The 11,329-nt window shown below is 41.0% G+C and overlaps 5 protein-coding genes across 8 annotated transcripts; 3 read left to right on the top strand and 2 right to left on the bottom strand.

Moving 5' to 3' along the window:
* Window positions 1-11: 11 nt before the first annotated feature.
* On the top strand, window positions 12-986 carry LOC116216082 (glutaredoxin-C1-like). The gene is made up of 4 exons (XM_031552007.1): window positions 12-193; window positions 335-423; window positions 530-628; window positions 708-986. Exons 1-4 carry the CDS (start codon window positions 138-140, stop codon window positions 800-802), a joined length of 339 nt encoding a protein of 112 aa, XP_031407867.1. The 5' UTR covers window positions 12-137; the 3' UTR covers window positions 803-986.
* LOC116216081 lies at window positions 857-2,661 on the bottom strand. Its single transcript, XM_031552006.1, has 4 exons — window positions 2,049-2,661; window positions 1,603-1,902; window positions 1,226-1,276; window positions 857-1,103 (listed from the first exon to the last, which is right to left on the bottom strand). The coding sequence occupies exons 1-4, from the start codon at window positions 2,605-2,607 to the stop codon at window positions 1,048-1,050; spliced, it is 966 nt and encodes a 321-aa protein (XP_031407866.1). The 5' UTR covers window positions 2,608-2,661; the 3' UTR covers window positions 857-1,047.
* Window positions 2,662-3,928: 1,267 nt separating this feature from the next.
* Window positions 3,929-6,016, top strand: LOC116187561. 2 transcript variants are annotated; one of them, XM_031516336.1, is made up of 5 exons: window positions 3,929-4,138; window positions 4,789-4,893; window positions 5,000-5,255; window positions 5,393-5,470; window positions 5,552-6,016. In XM_031516336.1, exons 1-5 carry the CDS (start codon window positions 4,100-4,102, stop codon window positions 5,686-5,688), a joined length of 615 nt encoding a protein of 204 aa, XP_031372196.1. In that variant the 5' UTR covers window positions 3,929-4,099; the 3' UTR covers window positions 5,689-6,016. The 2 variants fall into 2 exon arrangements, with proteins under 2 accessions (XP_031372196.1, XP_031372198.1); XM_031516338.1 differs by having other exon boundaries at window positions 3,937-4,138; window positions 4,798-4,893.
* On the bottom strand, window positions 5,986-8,364 carry LOC116187558 (U3 small nucleolar RNA-associated protein MPP10-like). Of its 2 annotated transcripts, none has more exons than XM_031516333.1 (9): window positions 8,092-8,364; window positions 7,924-7,979; window positions 7,650-7,779; window positions 7,423-7,533; window positions 7,189-7,326; window positions 6,755-6,823; window positions 6,627-6,668; window positions 6,408-6,476; window positions 5,986-6,198 (listed from the first exon to the last, which is right to left on the bottom strand). In XM_031516333.1, exons 1-9 carry the CDS (start codon window positions 8,167-8,169, stop codon window positions 6,169-6,171), a joined length of 723 nt encoding a protein of 240 aa, XP_031372193.1. In that variant the 5' UTR covers window positions 8,170-8,364; the 3' UTR covers window positions 5,986-6,168. The 2 variants fall into 2 exon arrangements, with proteins under 2 accessions (XP_031372193.1, XP_031372192.1); XM_031516332.1 differs by having other exon boundaries at window positions 8,074-8,363.
* Window positions 8,365-9,200: 836 nt separating this feature from the next.
* Window positions 9,201-11,311, top strand: LOC116187560. 2 transcript variants are annotated; one of them, XM_031516334.1, is made up of 6 exons: window positions 9,201-9,280; window positions 9,321-9,444; window positions 10,100-10,204; window positions 10,311-10,566; window positions 10,704-10,781; window positions 10,863-11,311. In XM_031516334.1, exons 2-6 carry the CDS (start codon window positions 9,406-9,408, stop codon window positions 10,997-10,999), a joined length of 615 nt encoding a protein of 204 aa, XP_031372194.1. In that variant the 5' UTR covers window positions 9,201-9,280; window positions 9,321-9,405; the 3' UTR covers window positions 11,000-11,311. The 2 variants fall into 2 exon arrangements, with proteins under 2 accessions (XP_031372194.1, XP_031372195.1); XM_031516335.1 differs by having other exon boundaries at window positions 9,208-9,444; window positions 10,109-10,204.
* Window positions 11,312-11,329: the final 18 nt, after the last annotated feature.

The following is an 11,329-nucleotide window of genomic DNA, read 5'->3' as shown; positions in this document are numbered from 1 at the left end:
CTCTCTCTCTCTCTCTCTCTCAGTGGCAATCAACAATATATCAACTAGCGGAAGAGATTGAGGGTGGGCGGGTCTTTAGCTGACTTATTGAGTAAGAAGAAGAAGAAGAAGAGAGGAGGGCAACACCTGGAGCGGAGATGGCTCGGAAGAAGGTTCAGGAGATTGTTTCCACCACTCCAGTGGTTGTCTTCAGGTATGCCCCAAACCGAAAAATCTTCCCTTTTCATCATATTTCATTTCCATGAAATAGGATAGAAGAGGAGGAATATAAAACATGAACACAGTTTCCATTCCAAGAACATGTGCTGTTTCCTTATATCAAAGCTGTCTGCAGCAAGACATACTGTGGGTACTGCAAGAGGGTGAAGCAGCTGTTCACACAGCTCCGGGCAGTTGCAAAAATCATAGAGCTTGATGAGGAAAGTATGAACATTTGCCCACCAAAAATAAAATAAAAATTCTGTGGATCTCTTCTTGAACATAATTATGATTGCGATCTAAAGTCCTTTTCCTTTGTTTATATGGTAAGGTGATGGGGGAGAGATGCAGTCAGCTCTGGCAGAGTGGACTGGGCAGAGGACTGTGCCGAATGTGTTCATCGGTGGAAAGCACATTGGCGGCTCTGATGGTAAGTCCAATTACAATCCTCTGGTTCATACATAAATACATGTATATGTAAAATCATTGGATCTGTTGTGTTTGTACAGTTGTGATGGAGAAGCACCAGTCAGGAACACTGGTGCCACTTCTCACGGAGGCAGGTGCAATTGCAAATAATTCAGCTCAACTTCACGTCGTGTGAACTCTCCCGGAATTATGCCATGGTCGTAAACAGATCAGAACACACCAAAAAAAAGAGGAAAAAAAAAAAAGGAAGAATAAGAATAAAGATGGGTGTCCATATCCAGAGACTACATGTTGTTGTCTTAACATAGTAATGGCTGCTGTATCTGCTTATGTATATTACGTTTTCTTCTTTCAATGAATTTACCAAAAATTTGTCTTCAAGTCCCACAGGCTGCTGTATGAATTCTGAACGCGCATAGTTCAGCTTGTGTTGGTCCTTGTTGTCACCAGTGCAGATGCACATATCATCAGGATCCCTGCAGAGGACAATGGAGACTCGTAAGCGTGCAGATTGGTACGCAAGATGAGAAAGTTCTTAGGTATCTATGTGCCACAAGATGAGAAAGTTATCAGGTATCTATGTGACGTAATAATTTACCTGTTAATATGTTCAGTAAGCTCCATCTTCCTCTGCCCGATCCTGAAACAACTGTAGAATAATCGAGGTCGGAATTCAGCATATCGAACTTATACATCTAAACAGCTTAAACTATGAAAAGCCGAAAACCATAAAATGAAGTGCATTTCAGCCTGTAGACAGTTTGATTCTTAGACTATGTACTGCTATGATATGGCTTAAATGGGCCTTTCATTTATTCGGTTGGTATCATTCTATTACCGGAAGTACCGAATGAAGAAGGATCGGCAACAGAAGTATTGAACGGAGAATGATCGGCAAACCACAAGTAAACAGAATCAAATCACAGACAGTTTGAAGGCATTCATAAGCAGAGGTCCTGTAAATCGATCACTTACTCGAGTCGCAGTTCGATGTGGAATTAGAACTCCCGCACATGCACATCTGCCTGATCCCGTCACTGCCATAGCCACAAGTGCCACCCGTAGCCTCGCATGCTCGGCAAAATTCGTCATTGCCCTGCACTGAGTACTTAACTCTTATCCCGTACGACCAGTCAGTAGGCCCAGCAACCCGCAAGGGTGCGAGACTGTATGCACTACTGTAGCCTTCGCACTCTAGCTTTGAGAGGTTTATAGCCTTTATGGCCTCATACGGCAGAGCACAACACTCCGGTGGACCCGACCCATACACCCGACCTATTAACAATCATCTAAATTATTAAGTCGATCGAGTGATGATATATCTGTTATTTGATGAATATATCTGATCTGATATGTACGTATTGAATGAGTAAAGGTTTTGGTAACAATGATGTACTAGGAATAGTTCAGACCGAACGCACCTCGACTTCCAACCCGTTGCGTGCCCAGAAGGCTCCATGCGGGACAACTGTAGTACTCCTCACACCCCATGCCCGATACGTTCCGACAGGCCAGGTGCTTCCCTGGGAATCCTTGGAAGAGTGGGGACCGTGCGGAGCACCCAATGAGCAGGAACACGTTATTGCCATCAGGGGCCAGGTAAGGTCCGCGCCAGGGCTCGACCACGAACCCATTGCCCTTCCCACCTAGCACAATGGTCTCACACGTGGACAGATGGGGGTCGTGGAGGGTGAGGGCGCTGTAGGCATAGTCGATCTCGAGGACCCTGTAGGAGCCGGAGCTTATGTGGAGCATGAGCACATCGTTCATGCAGAAGAGGAGGTCCCGGAAACCCGGGTGACCGCAGCCGTATTGAAGGGCGAAGGGATAGTCTATGGTAATGTTGCCACAATAGGATCTGCAGATGTTGGTGTGGGCAATGCTTGAAGAGGTTGAGATTAGGGCTGTGAGAGTGATGAAAAACACTTGCAATAGCATGTTGTTGGTGGCCATTGATGGGCTATTGATCAGTAGCGGCATTGATGGAAGAGACCACTCATAGCTAGTGAGTCTTGGACTATGGAGAGATACTTTGCTTGTGCTGAGGAGTGGAGAAATTATTTTCTTTCTTTTTTTATTTTTATACGACCTTTTAAGTAAGATTACGAGGTATTCTCAATTCATTACACGATACCAATTCTCAATTGTCAATTTGAACAATCATGATATAACTAAAAATTTCATATAAAGTCAATTCACATTTAGCGCAGTTTGTCAATTATATCATATTTCATAGTTGATTTATATGATTTTAATTTTTTTTTTGGGAACTTTTGCTCACATGGTGGTGGGGTTCAAAGAAAGCTTGAAGAATCCAAGGGTGAATTGTTTTATGGGGTTTTCCTTCACTTTTTTGAGGAGGTAGGGGATTTGAATATGGAACAAATCTTTTTTTGGATTCAAAGTTGAATGTGAAACGATACTTATGACTGAGTTTGCTTTCAATATGATGAAGTGGTCAGTATAGCTCGACCGAAGAAGAGGCCACTACAGAGAAAGGTTATATGACGTCGTTCGATCTTAGTGAGAGTCGTGTATCATGCACTCGTTCCGATTCCCTTGAGTGCACAACTGCACAAGTTTAAAAAGCAAAAATACAAGGTTAATGCCCTGTTTGGTTTCATGATATTATTTTAGAATCACAATTCTAATTTAATTCTACCCACTACAAAACAAAATAACTCATACAAAGTCAAAGAGTGGGCCCCATTTATATCACTTTTTTCCACAACAAAACAACATAACTCATACAAAGTCAAAGGGTGGGCCCCATTTATACCACTCTTTTTCAAAATCAAAATCTGATTTTAAAATCCTACTATAAAACTAAACGCAACATAAGTAATTTTACATCGTGCTACAGCAGTGTTATCATATTTATAAAGTGATAAGTATCCGAACACTTCTCGCGAGAGACTGGGAGGTTATGGTGTGCTGCATACTTATAGAAAAAGTAATATTTGTGCGGATTAATTTGCACGGATTAACTTGTCCAAATAGTTCTTTCTCGACCTTTTAGTGTTTATTTTCTGTATTTGGTTATTAACGATTTAGACTATCTATTGTTACGCGATATTATTGAGATCCTCGTATCCCGTTCATGTGTTGCTTAATTTTCTTCTTGGGCATATTTCCCTTTTCTCTACCAAAAAAAAAGAAAGGAAAAGTGATAATACTAATTTAATTCAAAAGAAAAAGGGACTTGGTTGAAAGACAAAAATAAGAAATGAGTGAATATAATAAAAAGAAAAATATTGGGCGAGTCTGTAATTTGAGAAAAGTTATCTAGCTCACTTCCCCACTGCTTTTGCCATGGCGGTCGGTGGCATATACTTCCGGCTTCCTTGACGGCTCTGAAGTCTGAGCGAGTTGTTGCTGAATCGGCAGGTCTCTCCTTGTCAAGCTGTTCCTCTGATCTGCTCCGAAACCTAGGGTTTTAGAGGATTACGCGGACTCCATTCTTGAGCAGTCGATGGAGCCTGTTGGGAAATCCGAAGAAACCCCTTCAATTGTAAGAACCTCGTAACTCTCTCCCCTCAACTTGTTCTTCAGCTGCCAATGCAATGTAGAATTATGGTGGAAGAGAATGCAGAAAGCTACAGTTTTTGTCCGTTTGGCTCTGTTCAACTGATGGTTTTCGCCTAATAGGCGTGATTATATTTGTGAATCTTGATCAATTCTACTTCTCTTTGAACGTGGTATTTGAATAATGAGCGAAAAACTCCAGCTTTTTTTTGGCATCAAATCATTCCAGCAGTGTTCCCCAGCTTCGGGTTCAGTACCGCCAAATCCGTGCTTCTTCGTAGTATTTGATTTTGATTGGATTTTGTTCGCTTGGAATTGAGAGTTCATCTTTCTTTTCTAGCTCAAATAACCTATATATAAGCTACATGTATCACTTCGATTTCAAGGGATGAACATTGCACGCTGTGATAGGAAAGGCTGAATAAAAAAAAAAGTTTTCGATGACCTTTTGATAGCAGAAACTTATCCGTTCTCTCCCACTCTGTATTGTGCATTCCAACTACTAAGGAAGCAGCTCTAGTTTGGCTGATTTATTTGATATGAAAAACCTGTGCTTTATCCAAGTATTTCGCCTGTGGGTGACTTGTTTTGATCAATGTGACTTGCTTGAGAGACTCAGCTACTTCTCCTTATTAGCATACTCAGAAGAGAGCTGGAACTGTCAACTGGGGCACAGCAACTGTTGTCGGAGTGTTTGCAGGCCTTTTGTACGGAGGCAGCAAGGAGGCTTCTGCTTCTGTTGTAAGTTTTAGCCGTAAAGAGCCAATGCATTTATGTGCAAGTTTATATCTCCTCCCTGAACTCTTGTGGCTACAGTTCTGTGGACAATTTACTTGTTTCCTTGCAGAGCAAGGATGCAGAATTGATGCTGAAGCTTGGAAGCACGCCAGACAAGCGGGAGCAGTATCGACTGATGAGAGACGCCATGGAGAAGAGATTTATCCGGGTTGCACGAGGCTCCATTGTAGGAGGAGTACGCCTTGGAATGTTCACGGCAGCATTTTGTGGTCTACAAAATCTGCTGGCAGAGAAGCGAGGAGTTCGCGATGTTCTCAATATTGCTGGAGCCGGTTCAGCAACTGCTGCAGCATTTGGTCTCCTCTGTAAGAAATTATACTCACAAGCACTTATAGTGTCTTTTATTCCATTATCATTCTAGTATATTAGTCTGATATTCTCATTAGAGAGGTAATATGTTGGTAATAATTTTTTAATCTTATGTCGTTTTATTATGTGCTAGTACCGGGATCGTTCATGTGGCGCGTGAGAAATGTGGCTCTAGGCTCAGCCTTGGGAGCAGCAGTATGCTTCCCTCTTGGTGAGGAAACAGAATCAATTGTTCATTTGTCACAGGCCGAACCTTTTGGTTTGATATAGCGGTTTCATTCTTACTTTGAAGGTTGGCTCCAGTTGAAGCTCGTGGAAAAAGCGAACGAAGGGAATTCTGCCATTCGCCAAGGATCTGATCAACAGGAAGGTTCGAGGAGTGGTGTCAGTGCTGCAATAGACAGGCTCGAGGGGCACTTGAGTAAATAATGTACTCATGTGGAATTGCTTAATTGACTCCAAAGGAAATCCAGCGTCGTGCAGGTGGAAAATCCAGTTATATAAGAGCAAGATAGGGAAATCAGCAAGCCTTATGAGAAGGCTGTTTCTTTGTCGAGATCTCCTAAGTAGAGCCAGAAAGATGTTTGCATTGCCGATTTTCCAATATTTGGTTGTTTATGATAGATTTGTGAATCTAAGGGAGAAGTTTTGATGATAAGTTCATCATAGTCTGAGGTTAGACCCAGCCTTGTAGCTTAGACTCTTGTTGAATAATGATTGCAAGAGTAAGCAATAAAACTTCTGCAATATTCTTCCATTTCTCGATACCATAGCCAAGAAGGCAGAGATCTGCCTTTTATTATATGCAAGCACGATACAATTTGTGGGATCGTATGATATCAACCTATATGCAAATCTATTCATAATCGGTACTTTCACTTGACTAAGCCACGAAGTCAATCAAGCGACTTATAGCAACCTCTTGAACAGCAATCCAGCCTGGGGAAAACATAGAAGTCAAAGAACAGCGAGATCCTTACTAATAATCTTCAGATGTGTAGAACAGGGCAAGTTAGTGCAATGTGACAGAGAACTTATGGAAAATCAGAAGCATATATTCGTAGCTTTCAGTGAAGGTGATACAGAATGCTTGCTGAAGAAGGGGATTGGGGAAGAAAAGGAAAGGGAAGACAATTCAAAAACTGCACCTCTTTTTTCTGCTCATCAGTGAATGACAATGGGGCGGCGACCGGATTTGTCTTCTGTGCATACTCTTCCTGAAACAGAGATAGTTTCATCAGTTGACGCATTTCAGCAGCAAATGTTTCCATCACATATAGATTCCACATCCCATGCTATAGTCACCGTAAGGTGAAGAAAGGACGTGATGGATGTCGAGAGTAGTATAGCCAGATAAACAAACTAACCTCATAGATTTCAGCCAGACCCTTCTTGCTCTTGTTGTCATCCTATAAAATTGCAAGCAACTAGCATAAATAAGTTACTTCAAACCATTTTGACTATCAAAATAACAGAATTAAATGAATAGCCTTACCAGTTCTTTCAATTCTCTGGGTGCTTTAGCAGGTAAACTGGAAGGCTTCTGAACATCATCAAAATGCCCCTACAAGAACCATGGCATAGACTTCTTTTTATCAGCATTGAGAGTATAGTGGTTCTACAACATATTTTAACCAAAAAAAAAAATTTGTACACCAAGGCTATAACTTAGGACACAGAGAGAGAGAGTACCAAGAAAAAAAAAACAGAGAGAGAGATTATGATCGTGCTCTTTCTGAATGGAAGTTTATTTATGTTCGCGCTTGAGAGAGCAAAGAATGTTATAAAGAGCAGTTCCTATATAAATTACATTTACTATAAGCAAGGCCCTTGTCCAGTTCATCGCAAACGTTTACTATCATTTGCGTAAGGGAGAGTGCTCGTTGATATCATATAAGATCTTCAAAATAAAGAGACATAACATCTTACCTCGAGGATCGTTTTCCGGATCAACTCTTCAAGTGATGCAGTGACCTCCTCAGTTATAACCGGTGCAGGTCTAGCATTGTGCTCAAAATCTAGATCCACTTCCAGAGCACTGTTCTTCGGCCTTGTTGCAGCTGTGACCTATGCTCATAACCAAAACGCAGTCTTCCAAATAAACACTTGTTTCATGTGTATAACCATACCAAATGCCGATGTTTTACCACGGATTAGTTTTACCTCTCCTTGCATCGTCCATGCCTTCGGCTCCAAATTCGCCTTTTCCATTTGCTCTATTTCGGCTTTGAGGTCCAAAAGCTCCCTTTCATGGGTGGAGAGATTTTTCTTTTTCTGAGAATGACGATAACCAAGTCAGAATAGCTTCCATTAATGTAGTGCTATTCATCGACACTATAAACAGCATCACACGCATTTGGAGATTTAATCATGGAGCCCCAGTTCACTACCTTCTTTGCAGCCGCTCCATCATTATCATCATCTTCGTCATCAGTGCTAACATCTTCTTCCGACTCATTGATAACTTTGGGTTTTCTTTTGGAATCTTTCTTCTTTTTACCACCAAAAAAATCTTCATATCTACATTGGAAGATAATATGAATGAGAGAAAAAGCTACATCTCGATGATAGCAAGAGGAAATCACCCCGTAACTATTCGTCGCTGCTAAAATACACCAGCAAGTAACAGAAATATGTCCGTAAGAGATTAACCAACTATAGTACCTTGCCAACTTATCTGCGTCTTCATCATCTTCATCGGCAACACCAAATGCTCCAAGCTGACAAGTTCAATTTTTTAGATGAATACAGGCAAGGGCAAAAAAAAAAAAAAACGGGGCGAAATGCATGAAAACCCAAAATTTCCATTCTCACCTCATCATCTTCCTCCGCATCTTCATCTTCATCCTCGTCCTCCTCTTCTTCATCCTCATCACTCTCATCCAAGTCCTTTCCTTTAGCTTTCTTCATTGGTCACATGGTGGTGGGGTTCAAAGCTTGAAGAATCCAAGGGTGAATTGTTTATGGGGCTTTCCTTCACTTTTTTGAGGAGGTAGGGGAATTGAATATGGAACAAATCTTTTTTTGGATTCAAAGTTGAATGTGAAATGATACTTATGATTGAGTTTGCTTTCAATATGATGAAGTGGTCAGTATAGCTCGACCGAAAGAAGAGGCCACTACAGAGAAAGGTTATATTACGTCGTTCGATCTTAGCGAGAGTCGTGTATCATGCACTCGTTCCGATTCCCTTGAGTGCACAACTGCACAAGTTTAAAAAGCAAAAATACAAGGTTAATGCCCTGTTTGGTTTCATGATATTATTTTAGAATCACAATTCTAATTTAATTCTACCCACTACAAAACAAAATAACTCATACAAAGTCAAAGAGTGGGCCCCATTTATATCACTTTTTTCCACAACAAAACAACATAACTCATACAAAGTCAAAGGGTGGGCCCCATTTATACCACTCTTTTTCAAAATCAAAATCTGATTTTAAAATCCTACTATAAAACTAAACGCAACATAAGTAATTCTACATCGTGCTACAGCAGTGTTATCATATTTATAAAGTGATAAGTATCCGAACACTTCTCGCGAGAGACTGGGAGGTTATGGTGTGCTGCATACTTATAGAAAAAGTAATATTTGTGCGGATTAATTTGCACGGATTAACTTGTCCAAATAGTTCTTTCTCGACCTTTTAGTGTTTATTTTCTGTATTTGGTTATTAACGATTTAGACTATCTATTGTTACGCGATATTATTGAGATCCTCGTATCCCGTTCATGTGTTGCTTAATTTTCTTCTTGGGCATATTTCCCTTTTCTCTACCAAAAAAAAAGAAAGGAAAAGTGATAATACTAATTCAAAAGAAAAAGGGACTTGGTTGAAAGACAAAAATAAGAAATGAGTGAATATAATAAAAAGAAAAATATTGGGCGAGTCTGTAATTTGAGAAAAGTTATCTTGCTCACTTCCCCACTGCTTTTGCCATGGGGTCGGTCTGTCGGTAGCATATACTTCCGGCTTCCTTGACGGCTCTGAAGTCTGAGCGAGTTGTTGCTGAATCGGCAGGTGGGAACATTTCTATGTGGAGAGACGTTAATAGCTCAAGGTCTCTCCTTGTCAAGCTGTTCCTCTGATCTGCTCCGAAACCTAGGGTTTTAGAGGATTACGCGGACTCCATTCTTGAGCAGTCGATGGAGCCTGTTGGGAAATCCGAAGAAACCCCTTCACATGTAAGAACCTCGTAACTCTCTCCCCTCAACTTGTACTTCAGCTGCCAATGCAATGTAGAATTACGGTGGAAGAGAATGCAGAAAGCTACAGTTTTTGTCCGTTTGGCTCTGTTCAACTGATGGTTTTCGCCTAATAGGCGTGATTATATTTGTGAATCTTGATCAATTCTACTTCTCTTTGAACGTGGTATGTGAATAATGAGCAAAAAACTCCAGCTTTTTTTTTTTTGCATCAAATCATTGCAGCAGTGTTCCCCAGCTTCGGGTTCAGTACCGCCAAATCCGTGCTTCTTCGTAGTATTTGATTTTGATTGGATTTTGTTCGCTTGGAATTGAGAGTTCATCTTTCTTTTCTTGCTCAAATAACCTATATATAAGCTGCACGTATCACTTCGATTTCAAGGGATGAACATTGTACGCCGTGATAGGAAAAGCTGAATCAAAAAAAAAAAGTTTTCGATGACCTTTTGATAGCAGAAACTTATCCGTTCTCTCCCACTCTGTGTTGTGCATTCCAACTACTAAGGAAGCAGCTCTAGTTTGGCTGATTTATTTGATATGAAAAACCTGTGCTTTATCCAAGTATTTCGCCTGTGGGTGACTTGTTTTGATCAATGTGACTTGCTTGAGAGACTCAGCTACTTCTCCTTATTAGCATACTCAGAAGAGAGCTGGAACTGTCAACTGGGGCAAAGCAACTGTTATCGGATTGTTTGCAGGCCTTTTGTACGGAGGCAGCAAGGAGGCTTCTGCTTCTGTTGTAAGTTTTAGCCTTAAAGAGCCAATGCATTTGTGTGCAAGATTATATCTCCTCCCTGAACTCTCGTGGTTACGGTTCTGTGGACAATTTACTTGTTTCCTTGCAGAGCAAGGATGCAGAAGTGATGCTGAAGCTTGGAAGCACGCCGGACAAGCGGGAGCAGTATCGACTGATGAGAGACGCCATGGAGAAGAGATTCATCCGGGTTGCACGAGGCTCCATTGTAGGAGGAGTACACCTTGGAATGTTCACGGGAGCATTTTGTGGTCTACAAAATCTGCTGGCAGAGAAGCGAGGAGTTCGCGATGTTCTCAATATTGCTGGAGCCGGTTCAGCAACTGCTGCAGCATTTAGTCTACTCTGTAAGAAATTATACTCACAAGCACTTATAGTGTCTTTTATTCCATTATCATTCTAGTATATTAGTCTGATATCCTCATTAGAGAGGTAATATGTTGGTAATAATTTTTTAATCTTATGTCGTTTTATTATGTGCTAGTACCGGGATCGTTCATGTGGCGCATGAGAAATGTGGCTCTAGGCTCAGCCTTTGGAGCTGCAGTATGCTTCCCTCTTGGTGAGGAAACAGAATCAATTGTTCATTTGTCACAGGCCGAACCTTTTGGTTTGATATAGCGGTTTCATTCTTACTTTGAAGGTTGGCTCCAGTTGAAGCTCGAGGAAAAAGCGAACAAAGGGAATTCTGCCATTCGCCAAGGATCTGATCAACAGGAAGGTTCGAGGAGTGGTGTCGGTGCTGCAATAGACCGGCTCAAGGGGCACATGAGTAAATAATGTACTCATGTGGAATTGCTTAATTGACTCCGAAGGAAATCCAGTGTCGTGCAAGTGGAAAATAAGAGCAAGATAGGGAAATCAGCAAGCCTTATGAGAAGGCTGTTTCTTTGTCGAGATCTCCTAAGTAGAGCCAGAAAGATGTTTGCATTGCCGATTTTCCAATATTTGGTTGTTTATGATAGATTTGTGAATCTAAGGGAGAAGTTTTGATGATAAGTTCATCATAGTCTGAGGTTAGACCCAGCCTTGTAGCTTAGACTCGTGTTGAATAATGATTGCAAGAGTAAGCAATATAAAACTGTTGCAATATTCTTCCATTTCTCGATA

Source organism: Punica granatum, chromosome 8 (assembly GCF_007655135.1).
Source record: "Punica granatum isolate Tunisia-2019 chromosome 8, ASM765513v2, whole genome shotgun sequence".
In the NCBI taxonomy this organism is placed as follows: domain Eukaryota; kingdom Viridiplantae; phylum Streptophyta; class Magnoliopsida; order Myrtales; family Lythraceae; genus Punica; species Punica granatum.
The sequence above is the reverse complement of the archived record's forward strand: the minus strand, read 5'-3'. Positions and strand labels throughout refer to the sequence as shown.

Excerpts from the sequence above, each read along its gene's own strand:
- LOC116187560 (XM_031516334.1), top strand. The coding sequence starts at position 9,406 with ATGGAGCCTGTTGGGAAATCCGAAGAAACCCCTTCACAT. Across the intron at positions 9,445-10,099 it reads CCGAAGAAACCCCTTCACAT|CATACTCAGAAGAGAGCTGG; the intron begins GTAAGAACCTCG and ends TCTCCTTATTAG. Across the intron at positions 10,782-10,862 it reads TGCAGTATGCTTCCCTCTTG|GTTGGCTCCAGTTGAAGCTC; the intron begins GTGAGGAAACAG and ends CTTACTTTGAAG.
- LOC116187558 (XM_031516332.1), bottom strand. The coding sequence starts at position 8,169 with ATGAAGAAAGCTAAAGGAAAGGACTTGGATGAGAGTGATGAGGATGAA. Across the intron at positions 7,980-8,073 it reads ATGCGGAGGAAGATGATGAG|CTTGGAGCATTTGGTGTTGC; the intron begins GTGAGAATGGAA and ends TGAACTTGTCAG. Across the intron at positions 6,669-6,754 it reads CCAGAGAATTGAAAGAACTG|GATGACAACAAGAGCAAGAA; the intron begins GTAAGGCTATTC and ends GCAATTTTATAG.
- LOC116187561 (XM_031516336.1), top strand. The coding sequence starts at position 4,100 with ATGGAGCCTGTTGGGAAATCCGAAGAAACCCCTTCAATT. Across the intron at positions 4,894-4,999 it reads AGGAGGCTTCTGCTTCTGTT|AGCAAGGATGCAGAATTGAT; the intron begins GTAAGTTTTAGC and ends GTTTCCTTGCAG. Across the intron at positions 5,471-5,551 it reads AGCAGTATGCTTCCCTCTTG|GTTGGCTCCAGTTGAAGCTC; the intron begins GTGAGGAAACAG and ends CTTACTTTGAAG.
- LOC116216082 (XM_031552007.1), top strand. The coding sequence starts at position 138 with ATGGCTCGGAAGAAGGTTCAGGAGATTGTTTCCACCACTCCAGTGGTT. Across the intron at positions 194-334 it reads ACTCCAGTGGTTGTCTTCAG|CAAGACATACTGTGGGTACT; the intron begins GTATGCCCCAAA and ends AGCTGTCTGCAG. Across the intron at positions 424-529 it reads CATAGAGCTTGATGAGGAAA|GTGATGGGGGAGAGATGCAG; the intron begins GTATGAACATTT and ends TTATATGGTAAG.
- LOC116216081 (XM_031552006.1), bottom strand. The coding sequence starts at position 2,607 with ATGCCGCTACTGATCAATAGCCCATCAATGGCCACCAACAACATGCTA. Across the intron at positions 1,903-2,048 it reads GCAACGGGTTGGAAGTCGAG|GTCGGGTGTATGGGTCGGGT; the intron begins GTGCGTTCGGTC and ends GATTGTTAATAG. Across the intron at positions 1,277-1,602 it reads CACATCGAACTGCGACTCGA|TTGTTTCAGGATCGGGCAGA; the intron begins GTAAGTGATCGA and ends ATTATTCTACAG.